We start from the raw sequence: 22,145 nt of genomic DNA, 5'->3' as shown, positions 1-22,145 counted from the left end.
TTAACTCTAGTTATCATAGCGTAAGGTTATGGGGTATAATAATTGCTCAAGTGTATTCAAATTGGTATTGTAACCAGTTAAACTAATGATTTGAAATTACCTATCATGTGAAATAAATGTAAAATGAAAATTATACAAATTTAAAATTATGTTAATATAGAATTATGAAATAAAGGCTCACATTTTGAGTTGGTTTCAACATTTCCCCTTTGTTAATTTTTTATTTATATAAATTATGACATATTTCACTGTGTCATATTGCTAACTTTATCATTTGGACAAAAGGGAAAGTTTCCATCAGTTTTAGACCAAAACAAATGATTTAATCAAATTCAACGTGGTTATCAAATCAGTCATAGACAAAATATTTAGAGTGAAGAAATTAAATGAACCAGAAAGCATCTGCCTGGATACATTTTTTCGTTTGTTTGTCTTTGGGGAATAAAATGGAAAACTTTAGGATTATATGTGAACTAAATCTAAAATAAATCAATTTTTTCAGTTTTATTTTCACAAATTTATATAATGTGTCCTTCAACATTTCATTTTTCAACAAGGCAACGAACAGTAAACCAAAATAAATCCCCCCTTTTGTATCATTTGTTGCTATGAAAGCACTTTATTTTTGTTATGCTACGTTATTTTTTTATTGCTTTAAACTTTTCCAGTAGCATTTTATCCACAGCCACAAGTCTAGAGCAGCAGTAGGCCAGCAGTTTCTGTTGTAAAGAAAGTTCTGGTCCCAGTGACAGCGCTCTCCCTAACATGAACCCCATTCACGTTAGTGCACTGCTTAAATTCATTGTGTGACTCGTCACTGGCAAAAGACTTTTGTACTAGCTTTGTTGACCCATACGTCGCCCACACACATTCATGTTTTTTAAAAAATAACTGTGTTTGATTATTTTCCTTTGTGCTTGGTGAAGGCAAAATTCAGCTCACTGGATACATTTTTTATGTGTGAAATAATAATACTGTGATGGGACGCTGAAAAATCTTTTTATGTTGCTTCTTTCTGCCTTTTCAGATGATGTGAGAAGCTTCTGGGTTTTGACTAAAGATCAATAGGATACTTTAGTCATGTTCTCTACCATCCAACAGAAACATGTTTTGTTTTTGTTTCTTCTCAGAAGCAAAAACTTAATTTACCTTTTGTTGATAACTATGAAAATAAAAGCCAATTTAAACAAAATGTACCAATTTACAATGAAAATGATTTGGTGATTGGAACACATTTAGCAATCAGGCAATTTTCAGTAACATGACATTTATATATGACGTTTGCAATTATTGTGATATTTACACCGAGAATGTTTCAAGTGCAAGTAGCTTATTTGAATGTATTTATATTTCTATTAGTTTCATCAACCTAAAAAAATGACTCACAAACAGGAAGACACTTATTGCACCATATGTGTCTATAGCACAGAGCCTTTATGCAATGGTAAACACATTTTAGGATATTTTTTACATTAATATTTACATTGTACAGGAAAGATGATAAAAACAAGTAATAATATTGTCAAGTTTTTCAAAAACATTTACCAGTCCATAAATACATCATTTGTATTACATTTTTATGTCAAAATGGATAATTATCTTCACTATTTCACATCCGGTTGATTTTCTACTATTTTGGAGATGGAGTCGAGCTCTGTCGCTTCTACTTGTGGCATCTTATTGTCGGAGAATTCAGAACAGTTGTCTTCTCTCGCTGTGACTCCAGACCTTTGAGACTTCTTACACCTTCCAATCTCCCAAAGTCTCTGCAGGGAATGCATCAGTGCCAGTCTTAGGTCTCTGCAGCGCAGTGCATAAAGGAGTGGATTGACCGTAGAATTGAGCAGACAGAAGGTGCTGCAAAAAGCAAACGCCCTCTGTTCGGAAAGGGTCAAGACCGTGGAGACGTCAACCAACATGAAGGAGAGCGCGGGGAGCCAGCACACCACCAGGATGAGCAGAATCAGGCCGAAGGTGCGAGCCAGTCTGATGTCCATTCTCATGCGGGCCTGACCTGTCCCTGCTGCTCCCTGGAAGCTAGCCATGGAGGATTCGTGGCGGTGGGCCTTCCACAAGATGAGAGTGTAAGCAGCTAAAATAAGTGCCAGAAGCATCAGTGTGAAGCCGGTCCAACAAGCCAAATAAGACTGGCTGATGTACGGGAACAAGCGGGAGCAGGGTGGGGTGAGGCCTGTGTGGCACTGCCAGCCCATCAAAGGCAAAAAGGAGATGATGATGGTGGAGCACCAGAGAACCAGGAGACTCAGCAGAGCTCTACGGCGAGTCAGCAGCAGTTTGTAGCTGGAGGCCTGGTGTATGCAGAGGTAGCGGTCCAGAGCAGTAAGCAGTAAGCTGCCAACCGAGGCGGTGAAGGCCATGGTGACTCCGCCCAGCTTAAACAGGTAGGCATTGGGGCGATCGCTGCGATGGAAGAGATGAAAGTCCAGGAAGCTTGTGGTGAAAAAGCAGCTGGCAAACACATCTGCCAGAGCAAGGCTGGCAATAAACATATAAGATGGGCGCCGCCGTAAACTGATTGAAGTGGCGATGACTCCCAGGACAAGGACATTTTCCATCAGTGTGATGGGACCTGCCAGGAAACAGATAGAGCCGATGACTCTCTTCTCTATCTTCTCTAGAACCATGTAGCATTCCAGGCCCTCACAAGACTGGTTTGCTGTGAGACAGAAAGACACAAATCTTAGTGATATTTAGCCAAACATGAAGCCTCAAAATTGTGTTTCAGTGGTACATGCCTGCTGGTGTTGAGGTTTCCTTGTTGGACGATTCAAAACTGACGTCCATTTTTTTCAGCTGCCTATATGACAGATCAGGGAAAGATGATTATTGGAAAAATGTTCCAATATGACTATGTCAATGTTATTTAAGTAACTAAAAAAAATGTTATTGGAGTTTGAACGTGTTAACAAAGAATTAAGAGTTTTTTGTATTAAAATTATTTTTAAACCCTTTGATGGAATCCACAAAAAAAATTTACAATATTTATTTTTTATGAGATATAGACCGTATTAACATTGTTAGCTTATAGAGCCACTCCAATGAAAATATTACTTTTTAGTGTTCTTAACTTGTTCTTGTGGCATTTCTCTCATGAAAGAGGACATGTTTTTTGTTCATTTTATTATGTTTTTTTTTGTTTATTGTGTCTTACAACTTTTAATGTTTTAATTAATGTTTTATATGTTTTTTTGTTCAGCAACTTGTGTTCAACAGCAAGTTGATGAAAAGTGCTTTATAAATGAAGTTATTAAAGAATTACTTTATTCAAATCGTGATGAATTAGGAGCAGACGAAAAGAAGGCAATGACGGAAAAAGTTTGTCATTGTGACATAAAACTATAACAACAAGCCACATTCTCCCTCCCATGATGCATCCACTTGTAGACGACGAGATCCATGTATGTCTTTGTTTTCCACGTCTGAGCTGGCATCTAGCTCAAAACTGTACTCTGAATACAGCATGATCTGCTCATCATTTTTGTTGCAGCGCCAATGTTAGGTTGGGGTTGTGAGAAACTGTAAGCTAGCGGGAGAGTATGTAAACATATAAGGATAATGGGAACTAGGCAAAGGCTTAATAAATGGTAGTGGTCCTGTCACAAATCAATAGGCAAATTTTTAGTGAACTACGACCGCCCTGCAGAAACTATGTCCAAGAAAACAACACAAGTTTTTCAGATTTTGGCTAAAACCAGCGTAATCATCTCTAAAAAGACCACTGAGAACAGCTTTAAGTGTTCAGGAAAAAAGCCCCTTAACCCTTGTTTCCACTGAGCAGTCCGGTACGGTACAGTCCGGTTCCTTCCAGTATTTTGAGCGTTTCCATTGTAAAATTAACAGTTCCAAACTGTACCTCTTGAGGGCCCCCATCCCTTGTAGGTCCATAGAAAAATAGACTGGGACGGTTAGTTTGGAGTCGCTGCTGCCGCGCGTTGATTGACAAAAGTGATGACAACATTAGAAAGCACTGATGTAGCGCTAAGCTAGCATTTCCCCTTTCCTCTTTACAGCAGTATTATTCTTAGCCGCCTGCAATATTCTTTCAAACAACATTAAATTCATGTTATACACGATGTACAAAAAGTAAAGCAAGAAAGAGACGAGTTGCTGGATGACCTTCATTGTTGTTAGTTTTCTAGTCGTTGCACTACAATGACACGCTAGCGGTCTACACCACGCATGTGCTGTGAAAACAAACCGCTCAGTGGAGGCGAGGCTTAACTGAGTCGAAACGCTCACTAGAATAAGATGAAACGTACAGTACTACTCCTTACCAGACCGCTCAGTGGAAGCAAGGCTTTATTTACCCACTGTCTCCAATTTGATCTACACATTTTTAACATGGTGTAACTGAATTAATTATCAACAATACTTGAATGTTTTCATTACAGCAAGTCTTTTATTTAAGAAATAACATTACGTGAGTTTTTCTCACTATTTAGTTTTGAAAGTTAACTAAACTTTTCCTGCCAAAAGTACTTTTGAGATTTCATGGAAGCAGCCATTTTGAAATGAGCAGGAAAGAAGGCTCTCCATTGCCCCTAGTGGAATGATAATGAACTACAGGGCAGAAACATGGACTGAGTTAAGGGAAAGTTTGGATCATACAAGTGAGATAGGGGTCTCAGGAAAGTAAAAGTGATATTGTATCATTTGATTTGAATGGTTTTATAGGATTAAGATGTTTTAGAGGGAATTCTGAGTTCCTTAGAAACATGTCTAACTTATTTAAATGCCATTATATGTTTACTTTGTTTTATTTTAATATATTGCATAACTCACATCAAGCTTAAGTGTTGTTTACTTAGGGGGAAACTATTTCCTCTTTTTAAACCTTTGTCAATATTGACCACATTACTTAAAAGGAGCTTTAGCAGTCTAAAGTGAGCGCAGAAGTCATTAAGATGAAAGGGCAAACACATAAAGTACAAGGTGAGGATGGCATATAAGGGATGGTCTTCCAGAATGAATTTGAAAATGCTTAAATGTTGTAGAAACAATAGGACCAATCGTCATGACTCTGAAAAACACTGCTTTCAATTTCTCTGATGATGCCACTCTCACGTTTAATTGTAATAAATGTTTGAAGGTGAACACATTTTATTTTAAATTTTATCAAAGTTTCAATCCCAAACAACTGACTTACATTAATAAAGATGCAAACTTTTAAGGATTTTAAATGCAAAATAAATTTCTAAATCTAACAGTTTGAGGTTTGTTTTACATAAATCAAACAGTTGTAACAATTTTAATAGAAATTTAGCCATTTTTTGTTACAAAAAACACCATGTACACCTTACTGTTATAAGTGTTAAGTCTTGCAGAGAACATTACAAAAAATACCTCAAAGGAAGTTACTGTAAATAGATAGTGTGCAATGATAGCTTTTTGGTTGGCAAGTTTTCTTTTTGTTTTTACTGCTGCCATTTACCGCTCTCTTTCTCACTGCTCTTCTTTTGGGAGAAAATAATAGGATTTTCCTAATAATCTCAAAAACTATTATGTATTTTTAGAATTAATAGTTCAAAAAAATTGCTAGGTTTGCAACATTTGTTAACTGATGTATCCAATGGTTTGTTTCTGTGCAGGCTGGCTGTGGTTTCTTGTGTTTTTTGTTTTTTTTTTACCCCTTCCTGTGGTTCTCAGTGGAGCAGTTTTAGCTGAACAGCTGTAGATGTAATGCCTCTAGATCCTCTGTGTCAGAGCTTTTTTGTTTCCTCTTTAGCTTTATTTTAGCAACAACAATAAAGACTTTCTAGTTTTCATTAACTGTTTTGGTTTCTAGATTTTTTTTCCCCAAACCTGAGATGATAAACTTTTACTTTCCAGTTTGAAATCTACTGTAGTTCTCCTTGCACCAACCTGGCTTTCCCTCCACCACCTATACAAGTACCACAAGTAGGCAAAGGATATTAAAAAAAGTAATTTTGAGAAATTTCTCAATTTGCCCTGCATGCAGTGTGGACATTACAACACCTTTTTCCTGCCTCATACTAAAACCTTCCAAACTACAATGATTCGTTTTAACTTGTCGAAGTGTTTAGAAAATTTCCAGGAAGAGTAGTTTGTGACTTAAACTTTATAATATTCAACATAAAGAGGATTTTTTTCAGATCAAAAGCGGCGTGAGAAGAATAAAAAGAAATAGTGTGACAACCACCCTATTGAGACACTGTTGCACTTTGCCATATTTCAAAATACCACAAACACCAAAGAGAAATGAGAAAAAAAGAAGTTTTACAGCTACATATAGAGGCATTTATGAATCATTTTAACACTATTAAATGTCAACAAACAATACATGTACCACCAAGCTGAAGAAGCAAATAAAACAAAAAGGAAAATCAAATTGTTACTTTTGTTAGTGCAGTTGTGACTTACCTCAAAAAAGGAGAAAATGTACTCCCAACAGCTCACCGAAAGTAAAATGCGTAGCTCCGCTTGACTGAGGCTGAAATGATGTGATTTACTTTTGTTCCCAGCGGGAGAACAGCTGCAGTGAGATCGCACAGACCTCCAGACCTGAGCGGTGGCAGCGTGTGTGAGTGAACGAATGAGATAAGAAAAAAGGATGTGACGCCAGTGGGAGGGAGGAGATGAAGTGCATCAAGGAAAACAAAACAAATATATATATATTATTTGCTAAAATGAGTGTCACAGTGTAGCTTTCATTGAAAGTCCACTTTGTATTAGTATATTTAGACATTTCTTCTAAAATGTTTCAAAGTGTTTACGTGCTTCCATCACAGTTAACATTAGATCATGGTTCATTTCTAACATTCTAGTTAAAACGTTGAGCTATAGCCATAAAAAATATGATAAACAAACATAAAAATAACAGTTTTATGTGTTAATTATAATTAGTTTAAGCAGGAACTGTGTCCTCTTTCAGTCTTAAACCAACCTTTTGTTGGGGTTTCTTTATTTGTTCTTTTTTAGTTCTAATCTTTTAAACTAAAATAAAATCTCTGGTCATAAAACCACTCCTTTCTTGTTTTTTCAAACACTCTTTACTTTGTTTGATTGTAAGAGTCACATGTTTTACAAAAAAATAAAAAAGGATTTTCTGTTTTGAAGCTTTGCACAGACATGTTTGTCCTAGAAGGAATCTGTCTGTTTTACTACTACATACCAAAACTATTTGCAATGAAACTGTCAAACATGGCACAGTTTCCCACATCCAGTGGGATGCATGTCTGGACCTGCTCCAGTAAGACTTGTTCTGGTTTCCAGAAAACCCTAACGGTGAAGACAATCAATACTGCTATAGCTACAGCAGGGGGCAGTAGTGTGCAGGCCCTGTACACACATTGAACATGTTATCAGAACTTCCATAGTTTGTCAGTTGAAGCACTCTCTTTGTCATTTTAGGTCATTTAATTTGCCTCCAGTGAAAGGAAAATATGCTCATTCAATAACAACTTTAATCAGGTTACAAAGTTAAACATACCTGAGGCGCTAAAAGGAATTAGCATTCTATTTTAGCTTCTTAATTTGGAGGAAAAATGTGTTTGATTGTCTTTGGGGCCAAAAAATGTAATTATTCAGGGGGAAGATTATGATACAAAGGGATTTTTTTCTTTGTTTTGAAAAAAAATTGATTTAATTAAAATTATGGTTAAACAGAAACAAGACCTTGGATAAACTCGGTGATATCTGGTCCACATGGGTGTGTCTTTTCCTCTTTCCACCTAATAGATTAAACAGGCCAGAAGGCAGGAAATAGAATTAGAAGCAGACTGTGCAGCTGCAACAAGAACCCCCCTCTGTCACTGGCTCTCCAGGTGCGGCCTAAACAGAACAGACAACAGGCCGGGCTAAAAGCAGAAATGTTCAATTATTCCCGAGATTGCATCACGGTGGTGGATGGAAACCACCCAGGACAGGAGCACAACGGCTGGATTTACCGCTCCAGACCGACTCAGCTTAAATCCATTAATGACATTTTCTGCTCTCATTTCCGGATAACCAGATCTCTCCAAAGCAGAATCAAATCATGGAGAAAAAAGGAGGAAAAATAGTAGATTGAACAAAAATAACAGTATTTTGAGATAAGAAAAAAAATGAATTCTCAATTTTGTAGAAAGAGATAAGGAAGAAAAGTAATAGTTATGTACTTAAATATATTTGCATTGTTTTTGAGGTGAATTTCTGTCATGGAAACTTTGTTACTCTTCCACGTAAGCACAGAAAGTCTGATGAGCTTTATTTAAGAGTACAATAGTGAGGAAAGACTTTGGACACTTGACCCAGAGCCTAACGGAGAGATAACTTTCCGTGAGGTAATACGTGTAGAGAACAGCTCAGCATGTAAATGTTTAAACCAATTTCTTCTTCAGATACATTTCTTTCTGAGTTACATGAGTGTAGATAGTTTTCATCAACAGTAACAATCTATTTAACTCACCTAAATAATTGTTTTTATGTGTAATAATTCATTTAATACCAATTCTTATCTATTTCCACATTAAAATTTTTACCACGACTGCATATATGTACCTAAATTGTATCCAACAATGGACAAACTTGTAATAACAGGGGTTTTTTTGACTGATGCAATCCTGAAAAAGTATTTAAGGATTGTGAAATCGCTGTCACATTTTATATTTTCATGGTTATGTTGACAGATTCTCAGTTTTAAGTTTTCATTCCTTATCAGGTGCTGCTCCATAGTTAACCCTTCTTATTTTAGGCTAATTTTATTTCAGTACATGTTAGGAAGCAAAATTGATCAATTGTTTTTAGATTTTACATGTTTCATTTATTACTTTCATTTATTACTCATCTGGAAAAATACAGCAAACTAGAATACCAAAAAGAAAAACTTTCATGTACCTAAACTAAAACATATGTAATGTATGTGTCATGAATGTTTCTTAATCGGAACAGATTGTTGGTCAAAGCCAGCAAAAAGTTTTAGCGTAAGCACAAAAACAGAATGAAGGTGGAAAGTAAAGTAAAAACATAATAGCTAAAAACAGAATGTGATAAGTTATCACAACTAGATGAGAAAGTGATGCTTAAAGAATCAAATAAGTACAAAAAAACTTGTAAAATATGCTATATATGTAAAATTTTGAGTAATAAAAAATAATTAAAAAGAAGAGAAGCAGCTGTTATTCTTCCCAACCTATCTGCAACATGTTTACATGGATAACCTTTCCAAACAGTTGACATGTGACCTACAGAAGCCTCCTAGTGACCTACTTTCCATACATAGATCACTGTACGGGCACGGCCCCCTTGACTTTCATGTTTCCTTCCATGGTCTGCCATCTGTGAAGATTGTTGCACAACCTCAAATACCAGTACATTTAAAATAGTAAAAGTCATTTATGTAATAGTGAACGCATTAGCTCTCCACCATTTAACCAACTGGGACTTTTTTCTAATAAGTGACGGACGTGGTTAATGTTCTTCCAAAAGACAATAAAAAGTAGTCGAACTTCTTGTATGAGACTTTCTAACTTTAGGAACGTGTAAAAAGTCTGATATATATGAAAGTAGAAATAAAACATGTCAAAAGTTATGTGAATTTTATCAATATATTAATAAATAAAAATGTACTTAAAAGTCGTTTTTAAAATAAGCTTTTGTCTTTGTCAATAAACATTGCTTTTCCCCAAGACTACAAAAGAATGAAAAAAAAATTCTACTTTAACTTTTAATTTAAAGTTGTTCTGATCTTCCACATAGTAAAAAACACACTTACATGAACTTCTTTGTTTGTCTTCTATCTGTCTCTGGGTTGAATTTCAACTCTGTGTTCACTGTAAAGCTGTTTTGGTTAATAATATGGTCTATTACCACGTGCACTGTGTTGATAAACATCCTAAAACGAGGATTTTCAGTGAAAAAAAACAGCTTGTTTTTGTGACCACACAACACAGGAATGGGGGGATGGGCAAAGTGCTACGTGATGGCTGAAACCGAAGCTGAAACGCCTAGTTTCATTCAACTTAGGGGAGTAAAAGCGATTGAATAAACATGTTGTGACCTGTAGAGACCATGGTCTCCGTTAAATAAATGTGAATTATTATTTACGCCACAACAGACAACATTACATAACATTCACGGCGACTCTATCTAATGCAACTTTAATTGTTGTGTATTTTTTTTCCTGGCTTGTTCTTATAAAAACACCGAGTGAAAACAAGTGATTTTTATCGGCAGAATTTGTTTGGTGTTGGTGTAATTTCTCACTTCTCTCAGGAAATACCCAAACGATCTCCAACAAAGGAAAGGGGAGGAAGTGTGGTTGACGTCACCCGTCTGGCAACAGGCATGACTGCGTAGGTTAGCTCACACGCTGATTGGTCGTCCAACTCAAACTCGACAGGTGATTGGTTGGATTTCTGCGAGGACCGACTACTTATGTGTTCTGTAGAGTCCATTTTGTTGCAATCTAGTGTCGGGAGGAGAAGTGGCGGTTCTACGCCTGTTGTTAACACCACCGTAGCCTCGATGGTGATGGATTTGTAGGAAAAATAGCTCGCTGTGCTTCCTACAACGTCCACCGAAGGATTCCAGAGGCTAAACTTGTATATTTCTTTTGACAAAAGGCTTCAACAACCAAGCCTTAAGAAGAAGTCGGTAAGGATACCAGTTTTTCCCTCGTCGCCATATTGAGTAGCTTCTTTGTTTTGGTTCGGTGCCAAAGTAAAGTGACACCGTTTTGTCAAATTACTTTTCTAGTCGTCTTAATGAAACAAAATATGTTAGCTAATAACATTTAATTTGTGTTTTCATCGATTAAAACGGTTTATGTCTGTAATTAACTGAATATGAATCTATGGCGCAGCTCTTATGTAATATGTGTGTAATGGAAAAATGAAAACTGCGGCTTATAAATGAGTTAAAAGTGAATCTGGTTCGGGGAGTTTATTGTGTGTAATGACGCAGTTCCTTACACGCCCCTCCCCCACTGAATGTTTTTAATTTAGTTCGGCAGAAAAATATTTAGGATATTACAATAAACGCATTTTATTGGTCATCAAGACATTGTTTCATAAGTCTAATCCGCATATTCTGCTTTTAGGAGCTCGACTTCGCGGAGCATCGTGTGCCGAGGTGAATTGATGTTCAGCTCGGTTCCACGGGAAAACATCGCTCATTGGCACATGAAAACCTCAGACCTTGCTGGACAGAAAAGTGCAGTGAGAAGTAGACAGAAAGCTACTTCGAGGACCTGGGGACCGACTGGTGGAGAGAGATTAAAGAAGGATCTCTGCTTCGTCAACATACCACCAACAAAGAGGTGAGCTGGGGCTGTTTTTCAGCCGAGTGGGGGAGGGGCGTCGCGGCCCTGTCTGGCTGTTGTTTCTGCACGTAGCGCCTGAGCTTGTTTTTGTTCGAACTGAGTCTGCGCAGTAGGCGCTTCTGTTTTCACAAATATATTTCTTTTCTGAGTTTACACTTAACGATTTCTACTTCTATAGGTGACACCTAGTACAGAAACATGGGAGGTGGCGAGAGGTACAACATTCCAATTTCCCATCCTGAACGGCAAAAGAAGAGCCACCAACTTGTCAAGGCCAAACAGAGAAGCCGTGACCAGAATGGAGTCGCTGTCTCAGCAGGAGGATTAGGGGGCCTTCACAATCATGGCCACCGTAGGAGCGACAAAGGCGCAGCCTACCACAGGTCTCCGGAGGCGCGGCAGGCCGTGTCTGCAGAGAAGAATGCCTCCATGCGTTTTAGCACCAACTACGATCAGAACTGGGAGGGTGCGGTGTCTCACCTCAACACACTCCTGGCCGCCCAGGGCAGCCCAAGCTATGCAGGGCCCAAGTTTAGTGAGCCGCCATCACCCAGTGTGCTGCCCAAGCCCCCTAGCCACTGGGTGTCTTTTCCGTCAAGCTCCTTTGATCACAGGGAGATGATGGCGTTCCAGCTCAAAAGTCTACTGAAAGTGCAGGCTTGAGCTACGCCCACACCTCATTTAAAGAGAGCCAATCTGCAGACCGTGACTTCACTTAGGTGCTCATCTGCTTGGAACGCTCCAGAGCTGTAATACACTTGGTTTTAGGCTGAGCTTTAAAGTGAAATATTTGCAAAAGAGGTTTGCTGTTATTTCGATTTTTAAAGGACAATTTTTAAATATTACAGCTCTGAAGCCTTACTTGTTGATACAGTCCTTAATGAAGTCTATTTCTGTAATCTGTTAACTGGATTATATGTGCTTTAGTTTTGTTGTTAGTGTTTGCTGTAAAAGCCACCCGAGTGTACTTTTTTTCCACAAAAGAAAACAGGGCTTGTAACATCCGTTACGTAACAATACATTACTTTTATGGTCCATTTCTTTGGACAGACACCTTACATTCATACAGGTTTTAATGACGAGCATTTGGAGTGAACCCCAAAGCTCCAGGTGCTAAATAATATAAACATTTGTAGCATTTTTTTAAGGGCCCCGTAATTTTCTTGATTGTTACATTCCTTGTTTGGATTAAAGACACTCGATAATTCTGCAGGAAAAAAAGCTATTTTCAGATAAAGTGAGGAAGGGACAGGTGGCCTCAAAGGGTAAGAGACAATGGCACATGGACCTTAGACCCCAAACTCCTGTATCCTTTCTTTACTGCGCTGTGCGCACTGCACTATGGGAGTTTGGCGTGTCTAAGGTCTGCAACACTCTTATCAAAGCATTATTTTGTACAAGTCCTTTTTGTTGTGGTTGAAAACCGTTTCAATCTCTGTGTAACCAAAGCAATGTGTTGCTGCATTTCGTTCTTTTTCAACACCCGATGTTTTGGGGTGGCTTTGTTTTTTCCACTTTTGTTAGCCCCAGTGGTGAATGAGATACAGTCACTTGGCTACATTCTGTTCCAATCAGTACTGTTACTGCCCCTAAGCTTTCTGTCTCGTCAGCGCAAGGCGTGCATCCAAACTTGCGGAAGAGGACCTGACCGGTTCTGTTTGGCGGCATGCCTTTCCTCAGGACGAGGGAGGGCTCAGGAAGTTTTTGAGAGAAGTGGCCTCAGGGGGTCCAACTTTAGATGGTGTTTTGGTCTTTGTGTTTACAAATTCTGCCTCAGAGACTGACTGTTCATGGAAGTGTTGTTGCCTCTGTCTTTTTTCTACCCCCTTGCACTGCAATCAGACTCTTGTCCACAAGCAGCAGAAAAGATGCTGTTGACTTTGTGATGCAAAAGGACTTGAAATGAATTCTTGTTTTTTGTGTTTCGGACCTCACTTTGAGATATTTTTTTTTTCTTTGCAGAATGGAAGGTTTTTACAGCCAACATAGAAATGACAAAACAAAGATAGTTGGTGTTGAAGAGCCATGTAAATAATGAAATAATGTGTAAAGTACTTGTAGCATATGTACATTTGCAGGCTGTTTTGATGCCTGTCCGACAAAAGTATTTTTAGTATTAACACTGAATGTATAAGACATGCTGAAGATGTGTCTTATCTTCAATGCTGAAGAATATTTTTGTTAAAAAAATTGTTAAAAAAACGAACGGTCTATACCATATGTCAGTACCCAGTGCACTGTCATCTTTACAGAGGTCTTGCACACATTTTTATTGTTTTGTATTACAGTTTAAGGTGATCAGATGTGGAGTGCCAATCAAGAAAAACTGTAACAAATCACGAATTGGATTTAAAGAAACTACATGCATTCAAATTTAAATTATGGATGCATCTAGTTTGAGAACCAAACCCTTGTCTAAACAGAACAAAGATGGTGCCTGAGTAAAATCCATGCTGGAAGAACTCAATCCAGGAAAAGATCACAGAAACAAACACCACGTTTCAGCTATTCTTCCGCTAGCTGATGGCTAAACCCGGTGCTGCTTGTTTCTTGATTCTTTTCAAAGCCATGCATGGTAAAGTAACCCAAATTAAATAATTGGCTGATTTCCCCTTTTAGAATATGTCACTTGAAATGAAAAAAACATCGCCCCTTTTAAAGATTGGTGTCAATTAGAGTTGAATAAATTGAGAAATGTTCTTGAATTCAAGTTTTTTAAAAAGTATCAAAAAATAAAATTGTATCCCTCCCCTCCCCCTAACTCTGTGTTTGTGGTTTTTCTGTGAAGGTAATGGTGAAGATTAAACATCATATTTAGTTACAAGGAAAATTAAATGGTACTTAAATAATGCATGCAAACTTTTTTGTCCTGAATAATTTAAATTTAAAAATGATTTCCTAATTTTTCTCACAAATATAGAGATAAACTTAACATTTGTTTTTTAATGAAATCATGAGTAGAAATACAATCAACAGTTTTGATTGTAACTTTTTTTTGACAGGATGGTTTACATTCATTACACTACATTTATAAATACTACAGATGTAATATATAAGAAATCAGAACTTCTGTCATTTCATTTTTTTACTTTTTAATTCATACAGCTGTTCAGTTCTGGTCCCTTCATCAAATGTATTTATTTATAGTGAAAATAAGCTACAGAAACATTCAACTTTAAAACAAAGCTGCACAAGGCTTCATGTTATTTGGGTTTTCACACCAGTTTTTCAGGGTCTGTTGGCTTCCTGGAGAAACCGGAACAATCTCTTTTTTCCAGTCTAATCTTTTTCAAAATTTTGTTTGGAAACTGAAGAGCTCCATGTGATTGCTTCAGTGCTATCTCAGAGATCCACAGCAACACCAAACTTCTATTTAGTATTCTTTGATAAAGAAGAAATGCATAGACAATGCAGAAAAGTAGTTAAAAAATGATATTTTTTCAGAGAAAAGTGCAGGGTGAGTCATCTTTATGCTGTAGATCAAATAATATTTAAGCTGTGTGTTCTATATTCTGAAATTTACAGTAACATTTTAGATATATCCACATTGAACTTGTTTTTAGTTCTAGACCCGCAGTAGCATTTCCAGTATGCAGCTATTCTTGATTTAGTCAATAAAGCAATAATCATTTGCGTACAATAAAACTTTGAGTTAACCTTTGTGCCTCTGCAACAGTTTTAGACTGACTTACTAAAGTTATAAAAAAATGTGTTACAACAATCAGCTATTTGTTTGTACCACCATGAAGAACCCCAAGAGTCCACAATCCATTTAATCAGTTTTCGAAAGAATTACTAAATGGCAAAATCTGGTAATAAATATTTATTTGTGTCAAACAATTGAAGTTAGGGTGAGCAACTTTTTAAGATGCTAATAAAAAAGTGGAGTTTGTTTACAAAGACATGTTCATGGACAAAATTGAATAAAAAAAAAGAGAAAATAATTTCAGAATAAAACTGCTAATATTTTGACAGGAAATGCTGCTTCAAACATAACATTTTCTCCCAAATTTAGGGAAAAACAGTACCTAAAATGTTTTTTTAAGCTTTTTAAGTATTCTAACAATGAGGTTGCCTAAAATACTATAAAAATAAATAAAATAAAAAATAAATGAACAAAAAACACTTGCCTAAAATAGATGATTTGTTTAAACTTTTATGAAACCTGTAATAAATTTGCATATACAGTTTTTTCTAATTTACAAATCTGCTTGGATTTCTTTGAAATGACCAGACACACAACAGATTTTTTTAAGCACATTTTTTATTAAAAAGGTGTTTTTTGTTGTCAAATTCACATCTTTTTGCTTTTCCTAATGAGTGTTGTTGAACCAACTGTCAAAGTCTGGGAAGAATAGAAAAAAAGACAAATAAAGAAAGTGTTATATTGTTAGCTTGTATGTGCAGTAAAGCATTATTTTAATATTTTGATCTTAAAACACATTTGCTTATGCGTGCATGTATTGTACCTCAACCATTTCTCCTCCTTTGAGCTCCTGCACGTGGGAAAATTTGCCAGTTTTGCAGACCAGTTTGCCCCCCTCCAGGTTGACAACACACTAAGGGGGAAAAAACACATTAAAAACTGACATTTATGAAACATAATAATCATTGCTTTAGTGTAGATTTAAATGTGATACTTTTTTTTAAGTTGAAAGATCTGCATAAATATCAGGGCAACAATGTCTCCCACTGCTTATTTCATAAGATTTACAAATCAATGTAGTTAATTTCTCAAAAAATGGAAGATAAATGGAAACAAGAACCTTTAGCTTCTTGCCATCCATGGTGGTGATTTCAGCCTCCTTGCCGATGGTGAAGGAGTTGGTCACAGTTCTTCCAGGTGTCTTGGAGGTGATGACGAAGTCATTGCCTGTCTGTTTGATCTCAGTAACTGGCTTGACATCCTTGGCCAGCTTAATGATATCTTCCGACAATTCTGTTGAGCAAAGCAGTCGTATTATTTCATGCACTTTCATGCACTAGTTTACCAAGAAAAAATCTCGTCTTACCCATAGCCCTGAGGAACTCCTCGTAGTTCTCCTGGGAGTACACCTGCCATGATCCATTGAAGTCCATTTTTCTGAAAGATTCTGGGCTTTTCCTTCACCACGGCGGCTAGAGGCTGAGACAGCTGTGTGAAGCGCAACACAACGTGGAGAAAGTGGACATCCACCCACATCCTTTTATACCCACTAGCAGGGAGCTCAGCACCTGATCTAATGAGTAACAAAGTCCTCTGAGCAAACTACTGTTGTTTGAACAACCTGGAGTTCACTTACTTCTGTTTGGCTAAACCTCAGCATCCAGTGACAGGAATAAAAAGAAGCATAAAATGGATTTGCTAAAAACGTGCACTTTCCCTATCTAAGAAATGGCATTTATTCACCTGCAGCTACTTCCATACATGCTGATCGGGACACGGTCCAGATGATGGAGAGGCATTAAACATTAAATGAAATCCTTGAGATTTGCAGGATTTAAAACAAAACACAAATCTGAGCTGTTCCACATATGTGTTTGTTAAAAGCAAAATCTCTTCTTCATTAAAGAGTCACTTTAGTTGGTTTTTGCATGACTTTTGCTCTTCATAATGTGAACTCACCTGCCAAAGGTGGACACGGTGGTAAGGTCACTGACACACAGGACGGTGTGCTTTTAAACTGGAAGGCAAAAATCACTCGTTGCAAAAGAGGAAAGTTACCAAATGTTCACATTTGTCACAAGACTTGATAATAAAACGATCTGAAGAGAAAAAGCAGGGATAATTATTAACCAGCTGTCTGTAAGTTTTTGTTTCTTTGTTTCTCAACCAATAAAGTTGAATGAATAAAACGCAACAATAAAAAAACACATGATTTAAATAAAAAAAAAAGCACACAAGATTGATCAAGAATGTCTTTATTCACAACACGCAGCTGACAGTTTTAGTCATCTTTGATTTTCAACACAGGAAGTACCTAAAGTTAGACCAGGTTGCTGAAGAATCAAACACAGAAACGACATGCAATGGCGGCATTTCAAAACTTTAAGCAATATTTTAATGTGTCTTCTTTTGCCTAGAGTGAACCCTGAGCAAAAAGTAGAACACTTGAAGTGTATTTTATCAAATATACTTAAGTATCAGTGTAAAAAGTAGAGATCATGTTTGTGAATTCCCCTTCAGACTAAATTGGAACATATAAAGTTTACAATAAACAGATATAAAAAGTCAACTTGAAGTATACTGGCTCAATTTTAGTACACCTGTAGTACATTTAAATAGACTACTTTTTGCTGAGGGAAGGCTAGCTTTGCAGCTAATGTCCAGCTGCTTGGCTGGCTGCTGTGGCAGCTCGTTTATCTATACTAATGTGACCAAGTTACGTCACTAGTTTTATTGCCAACATTGTGATTTAAAATGTCAGAATATGCCCATTTGTATTTTTAGGATACAAAAAAAAACCTAAACTAAGCAGTATTTAGCACAAAAATACAGTGAAGTAAATACATGCTTGTACACCCTGTGATTTAGCAAGTTCTCCCACTTAGAAATCATGGAGGGGTCTGACGTTTTCATCGTAGGTGCATGTCCACTGTGAGAGACATTATCTAAAAAAAAATAAAAAAACTGGAAAACACATACATTATTTTAAAAAAATACATATTCTTTTTTTTTACTGCTCCACAAAAGTACACCTGACTATCAGCTAGAATTCTGACCCTAAAGGACCTGTTAGTCTGCCTTTAAGTAGTCCATAAGCAGCTCTTTGAAGTGCATAAAGACACCTGTCCACCCCATACAATCAGTAAGACTCCAACTACTAACATGGCCAAGACGAAAGAGCTGTCCAAAGACACCACCAGAGACAAAATTGTTGACCTCCACAAGGCTTGAAAGGGCTATGGAGAAATTGTCAAGCAGTTTGGTGGAAAAAAAAAAAAATCCACTGATGGAGCAATTATTAGTAAATTGAAGAAGCTAAACGTGACTATCAATCTCCTTCAGAGTGGGGCTCCATGCTAGATCTTACCTAATGGGGTCTCAACTACACAGGAGGAGCTGGAACCACCGCTTCCAAGGTTACTGTTGGTAATACACTGAGACGTCATGGTTTGGAATCGTGCATGGCACGGAAAGTTCCCCTGTTTAAACCAGCCCATGTCCAGGCCTGTCTTAAGTTTGACCATTCGGATGATCCAGATGAGTCATGGGAGAAAGTCATGTGATCAGATGAGAACAAAATAGAACTTTTTGGTCTTAATTTCACTCGCTGTGTTTGACGTAAGAAGCATGATGAGTATCATCCATAGAACACTATCCATACTGTGAAGCATAGGGGTGGTAGCATCATGCTTTGGGGGTGTTATTCTGCACATGGGACAGGACAACTGCACTGCATTAAGGAGAAAATGATCGGGCGGGGCCATGTATTGCGAGATTTTGGGGAACAACCTCCTTTGGTTAGTCAGAACCCTGAAAAAGGGTCATGACTGGGTCTTCCAACACGACAGTGACCCCAAGAACACAGCCAGGATAACCAAGGAGTGGATCCGTAAGAAGGATATCAAGGTTCTGGATTTGCCTAGTCAGTCTTCAGACCTAAAACCAATAGATCATCTTTGGAGGGAGCTCAAACTCTGGTTTTCAGCAACAGCCCAGAAACCAGACTGATCTAGAGAAGATCTGTGAGGAGGAGTGGGCCAAAGTCTCTCCTGCAGTGTGTGCAAACCTGGTGAAAAACTGCAGGAAACGTCTGACCTGTGTAATCGCAAACAAAGGCTACGGCACCAAATATTAACACTGATTTTCTCAGGTGTTCAGATACCTTTCTGCAGCAGTAGCGTACAAACACATTATTTAAAAAATAATACAATGGGGTTTCCAGATTTCTTTTTTTTGGTCATGTCTCTCACAGTGAACCAGCAGCTAGGATGTAAATTTCCAACCTCTCCATGATTTCTAAGTGGGACAACTTGCAAAATCAAAGAGTGTTGAAATACTTTTTGGCCTCACTGTATTTATATAAATCAAAAACTGGTTTCTTTTTTAACTATTTCCCTTCTAAATATGAATATGATATGAATCTCCCACTCTGATGTCTTAACCCATCTCCACAGCGTTGGCTGGAGGCTTCTCTCCATGCCGGTATACGCTCACGGTCACATCAACCGTTTCCGATCCGTGCTGGTTGCGCACAAAAATGCTGTACTTTCCAGAATCTTCCATGTGGACCTTGTTGACGGTGATGGAGCTGCGCTTGGGCTCCTTGGTGATGGTAAACTGGGTCTGGTCCAGGATTTCGCGATCATTCCGGAGCCAGAAGATCTCTGGAGCCGGTTCTCCATCGATGAAGCACGTGAGGCAGAGAGACTGAGAAAAACAGAAGATGATCAGCCTTACAGATGGTCGATCATGAAGTTTTAATGATCTGATAATGTCTCACCTTCCCTTCCATGATGGCTACCACATCGGGAAGACCTTTGGTCACTTTGGCTCGATCTGAGAGAACAAAGAAACAACAGATAAGCTAAAATCCAAGAATCTTTGTCACAAAAAAACTTTTCAAAAATATGAAACTTACTTTTTTCAACAACAGCCAATTGCCTAAAACAAAGAAAAGGTCAAATTAATGATTTGAAAGATTAAAAAGGGATAAAGTAGAAGTCTATTCATGATCACTTAATCCTCTAAAAACATGATTGTACACCTTGTGTGCCGTACTAATGCTAAAATATGTTCTTGTTAACCTGCTTTTGGTGCACATTGTATGCCTAGCAAGTTAGCATTGATTCAGCCAAGTATTACAAGTAAAAGAGACGTTTATTCTCCACGCTCCAGCACAAAACCCTTGTTTCAATCACCACCTTCACAGAATTAAAGGGTCCACACAGATTCAAAAACACTCTGCCCTGAATAGGCAGCATCAAATGGACCACTGCTGGCGGTTAGTGACACAGAAAGCCATGCAGGATGCCACTTCAGTACAAGCCTTACCTCAACCTCTGGTGTTCCTGCAGGGCTTCAGCAAAAGCTAAAACAGTTTGGATATTCACAACATTATTAAGTGTATTTTTTTGTGTTTTAAAAACTGTAAAAGCTTTGTCCACGTACCCTCTTCTGATAGTTCCAGCGACCGTTTGTGTGTCTCTTTGCCGTCAAACATTTCTAAGGTGTATTTGCCTTTATCTCTTTCTGTAGGGTTCAGGATTTCAATCCAGACGCTCTTCATGCTGCTGCCAGGCTTGGATCTGGTTTCCTGGTCAATTTTCCTTTCACTGAGATGAGAAAGAAAATCCACGTATTTACAAAAAAAAATTGTTATGTAAATATATATTTTAGGAAAAAAACTTGTGCCAAATACTGATGATCAGTTGTATATATGCTCTACAAAGATTGGAATCAGTTGCTTTAGAAGCTCTTTTTTTTAAGTGATTTCTGTACAAACTCCAGTAGGGGGAGCTCCAAGCCTTAACTTTTCCACATTTTTCACTCATTTCATCACCTCAAAAAAATATTGTGCAAAAATACACCTTAATTGTGTACATTGATATGCTTTGTTATCAATTTAACCTCAAAGACCTTGAAAAAAATGATCTACTTAGCTGCAAATATTAGGTTCTGTGTAATTTATTTTGTTAAAACACATGAATCAAGTACATGAATGTTACACTTTAAGAAAAAAAAACTAAATTAAAAAATAGTGAAATTTGAATCAAAACAAGGATTTCTTTACAAACACAATGTTTTTTTAGTTTCTTATTAAATACCCTCAGGGACCACTTTATTAGGAGCACCTGTCCAACTGCTCGTTAAAGGTAAATTTCTATTCGGCCAATCACTTTGCAGCAATTAGACGTGAGGACATGGTCAAGAAGATGAGAGCTGAACTGCAGCTGAAAACAAGAAAAGTTCACGTCTGTAAAAATGTTGTCTTTGAGTGTTAGTATTAGCAATAAAAATAGATTCAAAGTAAGAGACAATTACAGAATTCTTTTACCATAATAAATAACATAAACAAACTGAAATATAAAGTTTGTGTAGCAGTTATTTTTCTCAGGTCTGTGTTTTCTTCAAAGCCAATATGGACCAAACTCTCTAAGGAATGTTTCCAGAACCTTGTTGGATCTCGGCCACCACGGATTAAGACAGTTCTGAAGGCTAAAAGGGTTCACGGTGTATCTAAAAATGTGGCTGGTAAGAGTTCATAAAGCTGGAATTGTTGGAGCAGATTCAACTACCCATCAGTTTCCATATTGAGTGTAAACAGTTTCTTCTCATTTTGATTGACAGGTTGTTTGGCTGTGAACGGTGTCCTGCTCTGGGACTCACTTGAAGTGCCAGCTGGTCTTCAGGAAGCTCATGTAGTATCTGAAGGAGCAGTGGAGCTTGAAACCTTCAGTGGAGCTCTGAATCCTCAGCGGACCAGCAGACAATGCTGCACAGAACCGGGAAGCTTTTTTAGGTTATTGTCTGGTTTCTGCATTTTAGTGTTTTATTCTTACTCCCACAGGACATTTAACTCACCACACTGTTTACTCAGCTGCTGCAGGAGCTTGCAATACTCTGTTATGTAAAAAAAAAATAATTTAAATGACATACATTACTTTTTTATTTGAAAACACTGGGAGGTTCTGTCTCACCATCACCCACTAACTCCAAAGTGCTGACATCTTCTCCCCTTCCGTCACACACCACAGCCCTGTATGAACCCGCCTCTTTCTGCGTAACCTGACAGCAAATATTTGACATCAGTTTAAATATTTTATGTCAGGACAAAGAAAAAGAATCAGCACATTTTGATCTTTCCTTTCTAGAAAAGACTTTACTTCACTGAGACATAGAAGAGCTGCCCATCACTCTGTTTACTTGGGTTTTTTCTTA

General features: G+C 37.5%; 4 protein-coding genes across 4 annotated transcripts in view; 1 reads left to right on the top strand and 3 right to left on the bottom strand.

The window, feature by feature from the left end:
• Window positions 1-1,390: 1,390 nt before the first annotated feature.
• cnr2 (cannabinoid receptor 2) lies at window positions 1,391-2,705 on the bottom strand (the record flags this gene model as incomplete). The annotated part of the gene is made up of 1 exon (XM_024267987.2): window positions 1,391-2,705. A coding segment is annotated over one exon (1,101 nt), but the record flags the coding sequence as incomplete, so codon positions are not given.
• A 7,709-nt stretch (window positions 2,706-10,414) lies between these two features.
• pnrc2 (proline-rich nuclear receptor coactivator 2) lies at window positions 10,415-14,042 on the top strand. The gene is made up of 3 exons (XM_024267511.2): window positions 10,415-10,614; window positions 11,060-11,278; window positions 11,460-14,042. The coding sequence occupies exon 3, from the start codon at window positions 11,480-11,482 to the stop codon at window positions 11,942-11,944; it is 465 nt and encodes a 154-aa protein (XP_024123279.1). The 5' UTR covers window positions 10,415-10,614; window positions 11,060-11,278; window positions 11,460-11,479; the 3' UTR covers window positions 11,945-14,042.
• A 1,485-nt stretch (window positions 14,043-15,527) lies between these two features.
• Window positions 15,528-16,480, bottom strand: fabp10a (fatty acid binding protein 10a, liver basic). The gene is made up of 4 exons (XM_024267670.2): window positions 16,294-16,480; window positions 16,048-16,220; window positions 15,751-15,840; window positions 15,528-15,626 (listed from the first exon to the last, which is right to left on the bottom strand). Exons 1-4 carry the CDS (start codon window positions 16,358-16,360, stop codon window positions 15,576-15,578), a joined length of 381 nt encoding a protein of 126 aa, XP_024123438.1. The 5' UTR covers window positions 16,361-16,480; the 3' UTR covers window positions 15,528-15,575.
• Window positions 16,481-17,166: 686 nt separating this feature from the next.
• Window positions 17,167-22,145, bottom strand: part of myom3 (myomesin 3) — a 72,153-nt gene continuing 67,174 nt past the window's right edge. Inside the window, exons 29-36 of the mRNA XM_024267986.2 lie at window positions 21,905-21,992; window positions 21,789-21,827; window positions 21,594-21,699; window positions 20,376-20,539; window positions 20,259-20,295; window positions 19,846-19,868; window positions 19,708-19,763; window positions 17,167-19,634 (exon numbers count right to left, since the gene is read on the bottom strand). Coding sequence (XP_024123754.1) covers window positions 19,365-19,634; window positions 19,708-19,763; window positions 19,846-19,868; window positions 20,259-20,295; window positions 20,376-20,539; window positions 21,594-21,699; window positions 21,789-21,827; window positions 21,905-21,992 — 783 coding nt within the window. The 3' untranslated portion in view covers window positions 17,167-19,364. The remainder of the gene's footprint in view (window positions 19,635-19,707; window positions 19,764-19,845; window positions 19,869-20,258; window positions 20,296-20,375; window positions 20,540-21,593; window positions 21,700-21,788; window positions 21,828-21,904; window positions 21,993-22,145) is intronic.

Source organism: Oryzias melastigma, linkage group LG16 (assembly GCF_002922805.2).
Source record: "Oryzias melastigma strain HK-1 linkage group LG16, ASM292280v2, whole genome shotgun sequence".
Lineage (NCBI taxonomy): Eukaryota > Metazoa > Chordata > Actinopteri > Beloniformes > Adrianichthyidae > Oryzias > Oryzias melastigma.
The sequence above is the reverse complement of the archived record's forward strand: the minus strand, read 5'-3'. Positions and strand labels throughout refer to the sequence as shown.

Bases quoted from the DNA above. Each gene is read 5' to 3' on its own strand.
- fabp10a (XM_024267670.2), bottom strand. From the start codon at position 16,360: ATGGACTTCAATGGATCATGGCAGGTGTACTCCCAGGAGAACTACGAG. The intron at 15,841-16,047 runs GTTCTTGTTTCC...TTTCCCCCTTAG, and splicing joins TGGATGGCAAGAAGCTAAAG to TGTGTTGTCAACCTGGAGGG. The intron at 15,627-15,750 runs GTACAATACATG...TATTCTTCCCAG, and splicing joins AAGGAGGAGAAATGGTTGAG to ACTTTGACAGTTGGTTCAAC.
- pnrc2 (XM_024267511.2), top strand. From the start codon at position 11,480: ATGGGAGGTGGCGAGAGGTACAACATTCCAATTTCCCATCCTGAACGG.